At 35.3% G+C, this 16,302-nt stretch overlaps 1 protein-coding gene across 33 annotated transcripts in view; it reads left to right on the top strand.

The window, feature by feature from the left end:
- The window catches only part of ADGRL3 (adhesion G protein-coupled receptor L3), a 912,058-nt gene that overhangs the window by 434,650 nt on the left and 461,106 nt on the right, over nucleotides 1-16,302 (top strand). For all 33 annotated transcript variants that reach the window (XM_070458356.1, XM_070458372.1, XM_070458374.1 and 30 more), the window contains one exon: nucleotides 1,055-1,268. In XM_070458356.1, the coding sequence (XP_070314457.1) occupies nucleotides 1,055-1,268 (214 nt within the window). The remainder of the gene's footprint in view (nucleotides 1-1,054; nucleotides 1,269-16,302) is intronic.

Here is a 16,302-nt window from a genome sequence, read left to right as displayed (position 1 = left end):
AGTAAAATTTAAAAAGGGAAGGGAAGAAAAATACAATGTTTTTTTCTGTAGACAATTTTGATAAGAAGGTCACCACATTGTTAACTGGTTACCTCCTGACATTGAAAGATAGATGCATCAAGGGACCTGAAGGAATTGTAATTTGTGTCCTTATAAATCTCTATCTTCTAAAAGAACATTCACTATTTCTATCACTAACTCAAAACATATACTGATTTATTTTCATTATTTCTTGAAACAATAAAACACTTTTAAAATTGAAATAGATGGCCTTTTAAAGTAAGTATATATAAGTTCAAGAACAGTACTTTTTTGGAGAGGGATAATGGTTTCCATAGAAAAATGAAACAGATACGGTATTCCTGAGGTTAATTTGATTTTTGATACTCTTGTATTACAAGTTGGATGATATTTCTGTATAGTCTTTAGCTCATCTACCAGCTAGTGCTTTAGAAAACCCAGAGTGCTTTGTTTCCATTTATAAGGGGAAAAAACAGACAAACTGCAAGACTAGGTTTTTAAGAAATAATTGTTATAATTAGATTTTTTAAATTTTATTTTATTTTTTAACATCAAAAGCATTTTGTATTGGAGTATAGCTGATTAACAATGTTGTGATAGTTTCAGGGGAACAGTGAAGGGACTAATCCATACATATTCATGTATCCTTTCTATTCCAAATCCCATTCCTATCCAGGCTGGCACATTACATTGAGCAGAGTTCCATGTGCTATACAAAAGGTTCTTGTTGGTTATCCATTTTAAATATAGCAGAGTGTACATTTGCTTCCCAAAGTCCTTAACTGTGCCTTCCACTGGCAACCATGAGTTCACTTTCTAAGTCTGTGAGTCTCTTTCTGTTTTGCAAGTTAAGTTCATTTGTATAATTGGATTTTTTAAAATCCTGTCAATTTCCTGAAGTGAAATGCTCCATTTTTAGTTCAATTTATGAATTGAAATTGCTTTATTCCTTGGTATTAGTAAACCAAAAACACATAGTTTTCCTTTGTATGTAACAAAGATGTTTTCTTTTTCTTCCTCCTCCTTTTGGTAGCTTTCAGCCGTGCCCCCATCCCGATGGCTGTGGTTCGCAGAGAGCTCTCCTGTGAGAGCTACCCCATTGAGCTCCGCTGTCCGGGAACAGATGTCATCATGATTGAAAGTGCCAACTATGGGAGGACCGATGACAAAATTTGTGACTCTGACCCTGCTCAGATGGAGAATATACGATGCTATCTACCTGATGCCTATAAGATTATGTCTCAAAGGTATGATATTTCTAATATTCTTTCTGCATTTAGTGTAAACTCTCAACCTGCATCTGTGTGATGTATTACGCATAGGTAAGAACATAAAATTCTGTACTTTAGAATACTTTACAATGCCTTTTCAATATCAAACTGTTCCTTGTATCACTAGAATGCTAGTGGAAGAAATTGCAAATGGCACTTGGAAAATATTAAAATGTATTAGATTATTTATTTTTTCATGTGTTCTTTCTGCATTCTCTAGACCTAGATTCATTAGTTGAGAAATCAAATTAACTTTTCAGTTTTCAAAAACAGAATTATGTAATTTTCTCCAGAAATTACAGAAAAAAATATGTTACTGCTAATGCTTTTCCATTGGTGTGGGGAAAAGCAAGTAAAATTTAGATTCATGGGCAATTTTATAAAAAAATATGGTAAAGAATATTGATTAATGATTATTTGACCTTGGAAAGCAATTTTAAAAGTTTTCCTTAGATCTCTAGCATATGAATTAATTCTTTTAATACATTTAAACTATCTGAATTATTATAATATTAAAATAAATATAAATTAAAATACCATGCAATATCATTGGATAAGTGAAAGAAAATCTTCAATTATAAAGAGACTGGTTAATTCAAATTTGAAGTTTAGAAAGTTTATATTAAAATTTCTTAATGTTGTTATTCAGTCATTCAGTTGTATCTGATTCTTTGCAACTTCATGGACTGCAGGCTTCCCTGTCCTTCACTGTCTTCCTGAGTTTGCCCAAACTCACGTCCATTGAGTTGATGATGCCATCCAACCATCTCATTCTCTGTTGCCCCCTTCTCCTCCTGCCCTCAATCTCTCTCAGCATCAGAGTATTTTCCAATGAGTTGGCTCTTCACAACAGGTGGTCAAAGTATTTCTTAATAAATTAGTTAAATACTAAATATCATTTATATATTTGTTCACTATTACAATTTATCAGAAATCAGTAACAAAGTGATTTATCTTTGACAAGCCTTCATCCTGTCTGACTTCGTACTCACAAAGTAATTTTAAAAAACTTAATAAACAATTTAGTGAATTTGTTTTTAATTTGAATTTCTATTCAGGCATTTCTTTTGTTTAAGGATTTCTTAAAATATGGAGGAAATCATACCATATGTAAAAATAAATTGAATTATAATTGCACAAACAGTGATTTTCAGGATTGTCTTTCCTGTACTTACAAAAGCTTGCTTTATTTTTAACCTTCTTGATACTTAAAATTCAGATACATAAGTCTATACTTTTATAAATTTCTGTTGTGCAAATTATTCAGAGAAATTATAACATGCCAGGATTTTGATGATAGAGCATCTGGGGTATAATGGAAGGATAGTTAATGGTCTCTGGGCAAATCTGAGGGCTTATTTGTCTGTTTCTAAAATGCTGGCTCATGGTAAGGTGAGTGTTAATGGGAAATAAGATTTTAAAATTCGGAATTCCATCTGAGACAAGTTTGGTGATTAGAAATCTAATCATTTTGTTGCATATAGGTGTTAATATCATCTTTCAAGAGCAGTTTTTTCCACAAGTAGTATGGAATTGGCACCATGACTAAGTTTGTATTTTATTTGTTTTGGTTAGAAAACCAAACATAGAATTTTTCAGAATCCTTTTTGGGAGTGGGTTGAGGAGGAATTTCTGCTTTTCTGTGATTATGTTTTTCTTTAAAATGTAGAGAAGCATTAACTTCTCTAGCTCTTTGATCTCTATATTTTTCACACACAAAAAAAAACTGTCTTAATCCTTTCATTGATATTACTAATGGCTTCCAAAATAAACCCTTAATCTTATTGCAAAAAAAGATTGTTAAAATGGATCTTCTGGAGCTACTGAATTAAATGGGATGCATCTGTAAAGTGACAAATCTGCAGAGTAAAATTGCTTTAAGCACCCTCAGTAAATCATTTATAGAAGCCCTACTGGGGGGCTCTCAAATAAGAATTGTCAGTTAACTGTAATAGCTGTGGTTAATTTTCCATGGAGGCAAGATTCTTGCTTGTATTTGAACTATTAAATGTACTATATTTACACCTGTCCAAAATAAGTGGAGAGAAGAAATCTGGTTCCATTTTGTAAGTTCCCAATATATGGGATGATCACGTCCACTTAAGCTGCCTCATAATGAACTCTCACAGTCATGCCAATGCTAGCATGCTAAATAATGCTCATAATTACTAAGTAACATATTAATTATGATGTTGACAGTTTAAATAATATGTTTGAATTAAAACCATAATAGAAAACATCTTTTTAAAAGGTATTTTAGGTTAATTATTGTGTTTCCTTTTATTTAAACTTCTAGAAGGACATTTTTTTAGAGTCTACAGTTTTTAAGCATGTCTCTAATGGGTGAATTATTATTGAAGTCAAAAAATATTTATGTATCTTTGCATAACCTTGTTAAAAAAGGCTTCATAACTTCAACCTCATAAATTAGACAGATGTCACAGACAAGGACAGGCATGACATGTTATTCCTGTGGATGTTTGAATACACATTGAATGAATGCATAAATAAATTGTATGCTAATATGTGCATTTGGTGTGAAAAACTGGGGACTTGAATCAAAAAGGGTATGACACATGATTTCTACTTTTTTTTTCTCCCCAGTAGAACTATAGAATCTGCTCTAGAGAGTTCAGTTTCCTCATTGCCTTTCAGATTAAGCCTGGTGTTCTCAACTCCAAGTGTGTTTTCATACCATTCTTCCCTCAATTTCTCTGAGTATTTTGTGCGTTATTTTTTTCATTATATTGCCAGAAGACTCGTTAACATGTCAGAACACATTTACTTTCCCTTCTCAGAACTTCTCATGCTGCCCCTCACCTACTATCATCTACATCCATTTGTTTTGCATCTAAATAATAGATGCGTATTACCATATTTTAGATCATTTTCTTGTCTAAAGTAAATTGTAGGCTTCTAGTGTGCATACTTGCTCTTGATTTTACCTAAAAGTAAATTTAGAATGTAGTAATCAAATATATGTATATATTTCAAGTCAAGTCAAATACATATATCTTCAGTTCAGTTCAGTCACTCAATCATGTCCAACGCTTTGCGACCCCATGAACTGCAGCATGCCAGGCCTCCCTGTCAATCATCAACTCCCAAAGTCCACCCATACCCATGTCCATTGAGTTGGTGATGCCATCCAACCATCTCATCCTCTGTCATCCCCTTCTCCTTCTACCCTTAATCCAAATATATAAATTAATGAAGAAATACATATGCTGTTCAATTTTGTCATGCCAGTTAAAAGCTTTCTTAAATTTATTAGCCGATTCATTTTTTTAAATTTTCATTTTATGTTTATACAGTTGAGTTTAAAATATAATACATATAACTTTTGAATCTAAATGAACATGACTGGCAACTAATAACTGCAGGACTTTTACATTTTGAATGTAACTGTTATGTTATCACCAGCTATTAATGGAAATACTTGTGTTAATCTATGAATATCTGAAAGTTCATGATATGTAGTTCACTGTGAGAGTTAGTCTGGAGTTTGGTGGATACATACATCAGTCATGATTGTAATTCATAAAACTATGTATTTTTGTTCAATAAAAACTAAATCGCTATATCATTTGTTCAGTAATTTATTTTTATCTCATTTACATTAATTGAAGAGTTCAAAACAAGAAGTGCTCTTTTACCTACAGGATATTAGGGAGCATTCAGCTGAAGCCAAACTGTTAGACTGGTCTTTGAAGGACTGCAACATTAGTGGAACTGGAAGAGACCAAAGCGATGTTAGATATAGAAGTGGATGAATACTGAAAAGAACATGGGGAGCTGCTTCTACTCAGTAAACATTCACCCATCCTTTTCTGTCAGGACTTATTATTATTGATGTCTGCTGTGCACAACTTAATCTCTCTAGATCATCTTCCCAATGTGCCTGAGGCCAGCATCTCATCACCAACCATTCCTGTAGATGCAACACAAATGCTCTTAGGAAGCTTTGATGATTCAAAAATAAACTAGCTTGGCTGCTATTCCCTTGTTAATAAAACTGTTAGTAGTGTCCATCTTATAAACTAAACACAAATTCCACATAAATGTGGGAAGTTTGAAAATCATATTTTATGACGTCCTCAGCCAGCTTTTGACAAGTATTTTAAATATCTGATATAATAGCCTTATGTTACATACACTTGGACATAATTTTAAAGTTGAAAAGGAAATGTGAATAAACATGTATATACTAGTGGGTTTCCCTGGTGGCTCAGCTCGTAAAGAATCCTACTGCAATGTGGGAGACCTGGGTTCAGGAGACCTGGATTCAATCCCTGGGTTGGGAAGATCCCCTGGAGAAGGGAATGGCTACCCACTGCAGTATTCTGGCCTGGAGAATTCCATGGACTATGTAGTCCATGGGGTCGCAAAGAGTCAGGCACGACTGAGTAACTTTCACAGGATGTATATGAATATGTATATGAGGGATTCCCTCATAGCTCAGTTGGTAAAGAATACTCCTGCAATGCAGGAGACCCCAGTTCAATTCCTGGGTCAGGAAGATCTGCTGGAGAAGGGATAGGCTACCCGCTCCAGTATTCTTGGACTTCCTTTGTAACTCAGTTGGTAAAGAATTCGCCTGCAATATGGGAGACCTGGGTTTGATCCCTGGGTTGGGAAGATCCCCTGGAGAAGGGAAAGGCTACCCACTTCAGTATTCTGGCCTGGAGAATTCCATGGATTGTATAATCCATGGGGTCACAAAGAGTCAACATGACTGAGTGACTTTCAGTTTCACTATGTATATGAAATACTGTGATTTATTGCAGTATAACATACCTACTAATAATTGCACACTGCTGTTGTTTATTTGCTAAGTCATGTTGGATTCTTTGTGACCTCATGGACTGCAGCACACAAGGCTTCCCTGTCCTTCACTGTCTCCCGGAGTTTCCTTAAACTCATGTCCATTGAGTTGGTGATGGTGTCCATCAACTCACCCTCTGCTGCCCCCTTTTCCTCCTGCCCTGAATCTTTCCTAGCATCAAGGTCTTTTCCAATGAGTTGGCCTTTGCACCAGGTGGCCGAAGTATTGGAGTTTCAGCTTCAGCATCAGCCCATCCAATGAATAGTCGGGGTTGATTTCCTTAGGATTCTCTGGTTTGATCTCCTTGCTCCAAGGAAGTGTTGAGAATCTTTTCCAGCAACACAACTTGAAAGCATTAATTGTTCAGCACACAGCCTTCCTTATGGTCCAACTCTCACGTCTGTACATGACTACTAGAAAAAACATGGTTTTGACTAGACAGATCTTTGTCTCCAAGGTGATGTCTCTGTTTTTTAATATGCTGTGTAGGTTGGTCGTAGCCTTTCTTCTCAGGAGCAAGTGTCTTTTAATTTCATGGCTGCAGTCACCATCTGCAGTGATTTTGAAGCCCAAGAAAATGAACTCTGCCACTATTTCCATTTTTGCCCCATGTATTTGCCATGCAGTGATGGGACCAGTTGTCACCGTCTTAGTTTTTTGAATGTTGAGTTTAAGCCAGCTTTTTCACTTTTCTCTTTCACTTTCATCAAGAGGCTCTTCTAGTTCCTCTTCAGTTTCTAGCATTAAGCTGGGATCATCTGCATATATGAGGTTTTTGATATTTCTCCCAACAGTCTTGATTCTAGATTGTGATTCATCCAACCTGACATTTCACATGAGGTACTCTGCATATAAGTTATATAAGCAGGGTGACAGCATACAACATTAATGTACTCCTTTCCAATTTGGAGCCAGTTCATTATTCCATGTCTGATTCTAACTGTTGCTTCTTGACCTGCATACAGTTTTCGCAGGAGGTAGGTAAGCTGATTGGTATTCCCATCTTTTTAATAATTTTCCAATTCATTATGATTCACCCAGTCAAAGGTATTAAGATAGTCAATGAGGCAGAAGTAGATTTTTAAAAATTTTTTTCTTGCCTTTTCTGTGATCCAGTGGATGTTGACAATTTGATCTCTGGTTTCTCTGGCTTTTCTAAATCCAGCTTGAACATCTGGAAATTCCCAGGTTCACGTACTGTTGAAGCCTAGCTTGAAGGTTTTGAGTGCTACCTTGCTAGCATGTGAAATGAGTGGCATTGTACAGTAGTTTGAACATTCTTTGGCATTTCCTTCTTTGCAATTGGAATGAAAACTGACCTTTTCCAGTCCTGTGGCCACTGCTGAGTTTTCCAAATTTGCTGGAATATTGAGTGCAACATTTTAAGCACATCATCTTTTAGGATTTGAAATAGCTCAGCTAGAATTCCATCACTTGCACTAGCTTTGTTTGTAGTAATACTTCCTAAGACCCACTTGTTTTACACTCCAGGATGTCTGCCTCTAGGTGAGTGACCACACCATTGAGGTTATCTGGGTCATTAAGACCTTTTTGTACAGTTCTTCTGTGTATTCTTGCCACCTCTTCTTAATCTCATAATTGTACCTCTCACTGAATTTTTACAAACCAAGCTCATCTAACAGCAACCAAATGAAGACAGAATATTAAGTATACCTCAGATATCCCACCTTGTGCTCTATACCAGCCATATTCCCCCTAACCAAGAATTGCTGCTACTGTGTTGTCTATTACCTTAAATTAGTTTTGCTCAATTTAAATTTAAATAAATTGATTCATATAGTATATGGTTTTTGGTGTCTAGCTCCTCTCACTCATTGTGTTCATTTTTTTTTCCCATTTATTTTTACTAGTGTTCATTTTAAACTACAACTTTATTGAAGCATTTTTATATACCATGTAATTCACTCATTTTGCATGTATAATAACTTTTCTAGTATGTTTAGCAAGAGGTGCAGTCATTTCCATAAATCAGTTTTAGGATGTTTACATCACCACAGTAAGATTATTCATGCTCTTTGTTGTTAATCTCCATCTCCTTCTCTACCCCGTGTTGTTTCTACTGTATTTTGTCTTTCTGTCCATCCTTGATGCATTCTTCTTTAAAGAAGTCCAATTAGATTTAGTGGGTGTTTCAATGGGGATATTATCAAAGAAATATTAGCAGCTATTTCTGGAGGCATGGACATAAATATGTTTATTGCCTTTTGAATTGTCTTGGAATCAAATATCATGAATCTAAACATTTAAAAAGTACCCTCTTTAGAGTTTTCTCTCAAGAAGAGATGTTAAATGTATAAAGTAGTAATGTTTTTCTATTTAAATAAATGATTTAAGTTTTATTTTTAACCTTCCAGCACCATTTTAGCAATATCAAATTTCCACATGTCATAGTCACATCAGGAACATGCAAAGAAGAAAGGGGGGGAGGTGGAGAAAGAAAGAGAGAAAATCGTTTCTCACCTTTCTGAAAAAGTTCTATTTCAGTTTCTATCAGTCCCACTGCAGGGGATTTTACAGTGTACATAAGGGCTTTGTTTTTGTTGCAGTCAATCCTAGTGATGTTAAGAACTCTTTCAATAGCAGTAAAGGAGGAAATGCTGGTGACAGTTTTTGTATGTACATAGCTGAGTGTATATTCTGCAATAACGTTGTATATAGATGTGAATTTTTCAGTTTGAGTATTCTCCTTTGCTCCTTTGACAGATTCATTGCTTTATGTCCCGTATTTCTCTTGGAAATTATAACAGATCAAAAACAATTCCACATGTTCAGGAATTTTTTCATAGAATCCATATTTTAATGGAACAAAAAGAACAAAACATAAATAAGCATAGGAACAGTAATATATAACTCTTTGCTGTAAGTATGAACAGTCATGTTTGTATGTATGCTGATTGAGGAAACACAAAGGGAAAAAAGAAGAGTGAAGGAAATGAAGGAAGACAAGTCCCATTCCCAGAGCACAAATGTAGAGCATATGGAAAAAACTGAAAAGTTTATATCTGAAAGGCATTTATCTCTTCTCTTGTATTTTGTCCCATTTTGATTCTGAGAATACCTATTTGATAATACTCTGCTAAAATACTTCCTAGTCCTCCTCACTGGTCACCTGATTTTGAATGAAATTATGTTATGTATGTGTAATTTGAAATTTAAAAATTAGTAACAGATTCAAGTGTTTCAGGAAAGATTAGGGGGAAAGTTAAAGGGGGTTGTGTTGGCTATCTCTTATAGGCCTTGGGGAGTGTTAACCCCTTGTGCAGACATGCTGTAACACTGTTCGTGGAAACTTGGAATCCTTGGGTTCTTTCTTGGCATTCTGCAAGATCAAAACTATTTTCATAAAACATTCTAACAATATATTTGCCATTTTCATTGTATTTATGGTGGGCACTGATGGCGCAAAAGCAGTGGTAGGTAATATTAGCAGGGATCAAGGCACTAGCAACAATGTACTTTTAAAAATATCTCAGTTATTTAATTTCTAATATGGTAAATATTGATAGATATAACTCATATAAACTGAGAGCTTGGGAATCTTAATTATTTTAAGAGTTAAGGTCATGAGTCCAAAATTAGAAAAATTGATGATTTTCCAAAGATTTTTTTTTCATTTCTAATAACTGGGTGAAGTTAGTGATTTATGTTCTGTTTTAATTATTTTTACATTGCATAATACTCATTCTATTTATTTTAAAATCCTGTAGACATTTTCTATAAGTGAACTATTTCTGAAGGGATTAATATCTCTGTGTTATACATTACCCCTGCTAACATAAAATCAACTGAGAATTCGACTCACGCCTAAAAATTACTAATGCAATTTTCGGTTCAGATACTTATAACTTTCATAAAATTATAAAACCTGCTAAAATTATAAATAAAGTGATTAAAACAATAGAAACTTAGAATAGCTATTTTTTTTTAAATAAAATTACTACACAGGTTAGCAGTATGATTTTGTGGGAATGACAAGATAGACCTGTTATGATATTATCCTAAACACAAATATTTTAGAGAAACTAAATTTATATAAGTATGTATAGTGGAAAATATTTTTCATTTTTGTATATTGTTGATATCAGTTTTCTTTTTTAAAGAGAGTCAGCCTTGTAAGACAGAATTGAAGAGTGTTTAGGGAAACTCTTCCCTAGCACTCTTTACATTTTCTGAGTTCTTTTTAATTATTTTAATTAATGGTAATTCCAGTGCCTGAAGCCATTAGCAGATGCATTGGAAAATATGCTAAACAAAAGAAACCTAAAAGCAACCTAGAAATAGACATAGAGTGAGAATGTTAGATTTACCTAGAATTTGTCCTATTTCACATTTGATTTATAAAATATGAGAATCACTTTTTTCATTTACAGTGGAAGATCATCATAATTGTTTCCCCACTTCTAGATTTTTTAGAAATTTTACACCCTGTGGTCTCTATGTAGAACTTGACATCTTGTGTAAAATGTTTAAAAGACACTAACAAGGGAAGAATAAGAATTTTCTGAAAATTAGAGAACATAGGATAAAAACACTGAAGCTATTATCTTGAGTATAACTTCAATTGAAATGGAAAATAACTGACAATTAGGAGCATAAATTTTGTTCCTGATTAATGCGATGTAACTGGACTCTGTAGGAAAATAAGCTATAGTGATATGTAGCAGATATTCAGAATAAATACCTCAGTTTCTCTTATCATTAAGTAATTTTAAAAGTTGCTAAGGATACTGGGGGAGTGGCCTTCAGAGTATATTTACTGTCTTTCATTTTTCATTTTACTGGTGAGGAGGCTGAATTGTACAAAGTTAAGAAATTTATCTGAAATTATATTTCTGATGATTTTTCTATTATAGGTTATTATATGATATTGAATATTGTTCCCTGTGTCATACAGGAAATCTTTATTGCTTGTCTGTGTATATATAGTAGGTTATATTAATATCTGTTAATCCTATACACCTAATTTATCTCACATTTCCTTTTGTTACTGTAAGTTTGACTTCTATTTCTCTGAGTCTGTTTTTGTTTTGGATTTAGATTCATTTGTGAGACTCTTCCGGCAGTCCAGTGGTTAAGACATCATGCTTCCAATGCAAGGGGTGCAGGTTTGATCCCTGGTTAGAGAACTAAGATCCTATAGGCCATGTGGCATGGCCAAAAAAAAAAAAGATTTGTTTGTATTATTTTTTAGATTCCACATATATGTAATACAATATTTTATCTTTGACTAACTTACCTCAGTATGATAATCTCTAGGTTCATCCATATCAATTTAAAAAGTAATATATCATTCTTTTTATAGCTGAAAAATGTTCCATTGAGTTTATGTTAACACGTCTTCTTTTACCCCACTCATCTGCTGACAGACGCTTAGATTGGCTCTTGGCTCTTATAAATACTGCTGCTCTGAACATTGGCTTAAAGTATTTTTTCTTTCTTTCTTTCTTTTTTTCCCCCTGGGTGTACACCAATGAGTGGGAACACTGAGTCATATGGTAGCTCTAGTTTTTGATTTTTAAGGAACCTCTATACTGTTTTCCATAGTGGCTGCACCAATTTGCATTCCTGCCAACAGAATAGAAGAGTTATTATTTGTAAACTTCTTGATGATATCTGTTCTGACTGGTATGAGTTGATACCTCAGTGTGGTTTTGATTTGCATTTCTTTGGTAATTAGTGATACACTGAGAATAATTTCTCCGACGTGGGGTAGCTCCTCTTGGCCACACGTGTGCACCATCGTGGCCGCTGCCGCGCTTGCTGTCCAAGGTCAGGGGCGGCGGCCGAGGGGAGCTACCCCATGTCCGAGGTAAGGAACAGCAGCTGTGCCTTTCTGGAGCAGCCATGAAGGGATACCCCACATCCAAGGTAAGAGAAACCAAAGAAAGACGGTGGGAACTGAGAGAGGGCACCAGAGGGCAGACACAATGAAACCACAATCACAGACAACTAGCCAATCTGATCACAGGACCACAGCTTCTCTGACTCACTGAGACTGGGACATGCCGCGTGGGGCCACCCAAGACAGACGTGTCATGGTGGAGAGGTCTGACAGAATGTGGTCCACAGGAGAAGGGAATGGCAAACCACTTCAGTATTCTTGCCTTGAGAACCCCATGAACAGTATGAAAAGGCAAAAAGTTAGGACACTGAAAGATGAACTCCCCAGGTCAGTAGGTGCCCAATATGCTACTGGAGGTCAGTGGAGAAATAACTCCACAAAGAATGAAGAAAGGAGCCAAAGCAAAAACAACACCCAGTTGTGGATGGGACTGGTGATAGAAGCAAGGTCTGATGCTGTAAAGAGCAACATTGCATAGGAACCTGGAATGTTACATCCATGAATCAAGGTAAATTGGAAGTGGTCAAACAGATGACAAGAATGAACTGATGAACTATGGACGGAGGTTCGTGACATTGCATAGGACACAGGAATCAAGATCATCCCCAGGAAAAAGAAATGCAAAAAAGCAAAATGGCTGTCCGAGGAGCCCTTACAAAATAGCTGTGAAAAGAAGACAAGCAAAAAAGCAAAGGAGAAAAGGAAAGATATACCCATTTGAATGCATAGTTCCAAAGAATAGCAAGGAGAGATAAGAAAGCCTTCCTCAGCAATCAATGCAAAGAAATAGAGGAAAACAATAGAAAGAGAAAGACTAGAGATCTCTTCAAGAAAATTAGAGCTACCAAGGGAATATTTCAGGCAAAGATGGGCTCAATAAAGGACAGAAATGGTATGGACCTAACAGAAGCAGAAAATATTAAGAAGAGGTGGCAAGAATACACAGGAGAACTGTACAAAAAAATATCTTCACAACGCAGATAACCACGAAGGTGTGATCAGTCACCTAGAGCCAGACATCTTGGAACGTGAAGTCAAGGGGGCCTTAGGAAAAATCACTACGAACAATGCTAGTGGAGGTAATGGGATGCCAGTTGAGCTATTTCAAATCCTAAAAGATGCTGCCATAAAACTGCTTCACTCAATATGCCAGCAAATTTGGAAAACTCAGCAGTGCCACAGGACTAGAAAAGGTCAGTTTTCATTCCAATCCCAAAGAAAGGCAATGCCAAAGAAAGCTCAAACTACTGAACAATTGCACTCATCTCACATGCTAGTAAAGTGTTGCTTAAAATTCTTCAAGCCAGGCTTCAGCAATATGTGAACCGTGAACTTCCAGATGTTCAACCTGGTTTTAGAAAAGGCAGAGGAACCAGAGATCAAATTGCCAACATCTGCTGGTTCATCCAAAAAGTAAGAGAGTTCCAGAAAAACATCTATTTCTGCTTTACTGACTATGACAAAGCCTTTGATTGTGTGGATCACAATAAACTGTGGAAAATTCTGAAAGAGATGGGAATACCAGACCACCTGACCCGCCTCTTGAGAAACCTATATGCAGGTCAGGAAGCAGCAGTTAGAACTGGACATGGAACAACAGACTGGTTCCAAAAAGGAAAAGGAGTATGTCAATACTGTATATTGTCACCCTGCTTATTTAACTTATATGCAGAGTATGAGAAACCCTGGGCTGGAGGAAGCACAAGCTGGAATCAAGATTGCTGGGAGAAATATCAATAACCTCAGATATGCAGATGACACCGCCCTTATAGCAGAAAGTGAAGAACTAAAGATCCTCTTGATGAAAGTGAAAGAAGAGAGTGAAAAAGTTGGCTTAATGCTCAACATTCTGAAAACTAAGATCATGGCATCTGGTCCCATCACTTCATAACAAATAGATGGGGAAACAGTGGAAATGGTGGCTGAGTTTATTTTGGGGGGCTCCAAAATCACTGCAGATGGTGATTGCAGCTATGAAATTAAAAGGCTCTTACTTCTTGGAAGGAAAGTTATGGCCAACCTAGACAGAGTATTAAAAAGCAGAGACATTACTTTGACAACAAAGGTCTGTCTAGTCAAGGCTATGGTTTTTCCAGTGGTCATGTATGGACGTGAGAGTTGCACTCTAAAGAAAGCTGAGCACTGAAGAATTGATGCTTTTGAACTGTGGTGTTTGAGAAGACTCTTGAGAGTCCCTTGGGCTGCAAGAAGATCCAACCAGTCCATCGTAAAGGAGATCAGCCCTGAGTGTTCATTGGAAGGACTGATGTTGAAGCTGAAACTCCAATACTTTGGCTACCTGATGTGAAGCGCTGACTCATTTGAAAAGACTCGGATGCTGGGAAAGTTGAGGGTATGAGGAGAACGGGATGATGGAGGATGAGATCATGGATGGCATCACCGACACAATGGACATGGGTTTGTGTGGACTCCCCGAGTTGGTGATAGGCAGGGAGTCCTGGCATGCTGCAGTTCATGGGATCGCAAAGAGTCGGACACGACTGAGCAACTGAACTGAACTGAAGAATAATTTCTATCATAAGGACGGGTCTTTTTACTTTTTTAGTATATCAGAAAAAGCAAGTGAAATATTCAAATCTATCCACATTTCCTATAATTCATTCTGTTGGTCAAGTATAGAAGGGTTTTAATGAAACCAATCTTACAAAATTGATCAACATAGGCATTTAGTTTCATCTTTGGAAAAATATCCTTTCTTTTCTTACTGATTTTACCTTTTGCTGGAGTATAATGTCTAGAATATTATGTGCATGAGCAAATAGAAAGCATATTTAGTTTTTATGGATAATAATACCTGGACATGTGTATTGGTGCTTTTTATTTGCTATACATTCTGGTAGTGATTTTTACCTTCATTAACTCATATATTGCTCTCAATAACACTAGGAAATACATTTTATTATTACTCCCATTATAAAATAGATAATTAAAGCATATAGAAATTATCTTGTTTTAGAATTTATTTTAAGCCCATAAAGTGCCATAGTTGAGGAATTTGGGGTTTTGTTTACTATGGAAAGAATGATAAAATATTAAGATTAGTTAAGAACAGAGCTCCTGATTGTGTTCATTATGGTGAGTAAAGAAACTCATTACCTCTCATGGAAACACTCAACCAAATAACAGGTTGGTTTAGCTCATGTTTTATTAATATTCAATTATAGCCACTAAAATTTTTTGATCATTGAAGTTTTTGATAGAAAAATTTAATTTTTGTGAATCTGAAACTGTCCAGCCTCTCAACCCCCTGTTTACCTGAATCAATTATATTTATAAAATGTTTACTACAATGTTATGCATATTTCATTGATGGATACATGCATTGATAGAACAAGTCTGATTGAATTACAAAATATTCCAGTTATAACCATATATCAAGCAATATTTATTGAGAACTTCATATTAGCCAGACAGTACTCTAAGCACATTATGTGAACTAACATTTTTAATTCTTCTCTCACTCATATTTAGTGGGTACTATTATCAGCCTTCCTTTGCTGATCTGGGAACTAAAGCATCAGTTCAGTTAGTTAGCATCCCAAAGTTATACAGTTTAATGTCAAAGCTGCAGTTTTAACATAATGAATCCAGCTTCAAATTCATGATAACTAGTACCGTCTGTTTCCTGATGTGCTCTGTCTAAAATATGTACTATTTTTAATAAAAGGCCTTACCCAGGAAAGAAGTATGAAGTAGTCACTGTTCCTGAAAAGAAATCAAACACACACATATGTGTGTATGTTCACCCCCCCCATACATATGTATACCATTAGTGCTTAGTTGTCATATTCACATACAAATAATTAAAAATGGCATGAAGTTTATTAAATTATATGACATTAATTTTCTCCCTAAGGATAAGTTTTCAGATAAAAATCACTCAGTTGTGATGTTTTTTCTTAAAAAATAATGAAATCAGATTTTCTTATTCTCTTAAACATTTTAGAGTTTATAGGGAAACAATTATCTATAGAAAACTTCAGTAAAGATGAACTTATAGGTAATAATGGGGGATAATGTACCAGTTTCTGTATGTGTATGTAAATAAAAGGAAATAGATATCAGTTTCTGGGCAGACTTTAGCAAAGTGAGACTCATGAATTAGAAACTAAATATATCACATGGGAATTTGAAATACTTATAAATGAGAAAATGTATCATGTCAACCATTTTAAAATCAAATTTGAATAACACAATATATTAAACTTTCTAATGTTTTATGTAATGAGATTTTAGATAGCATAAATCTCTACAAGGCTTTTGATAATAGTTACAGATAACAAAGTGGATCTTTATTTGTG

The sequence above is a fragment of the Odocoileus virginianus genome, chromosome 29, assembly GCF_023699985.2.
Source record: "Odocoileus virginianus isolate 20LAN1187 ecotype Illinois chromosome 29, Ovbor_1.2, whole genome shotgun sequence".
NCBI classification, from domain to species: domain Eukaryota; kingdom Metazoa; phylum Chordata; class Mammalia; order Artiodactyla; family Cervidae; genus Odocoileus; species Odocoileus virginianus.
Note: the sequence above shows the minus strand (reverse complement) of the source record. Positions and strands in the feature narration are given on the sequence as shown.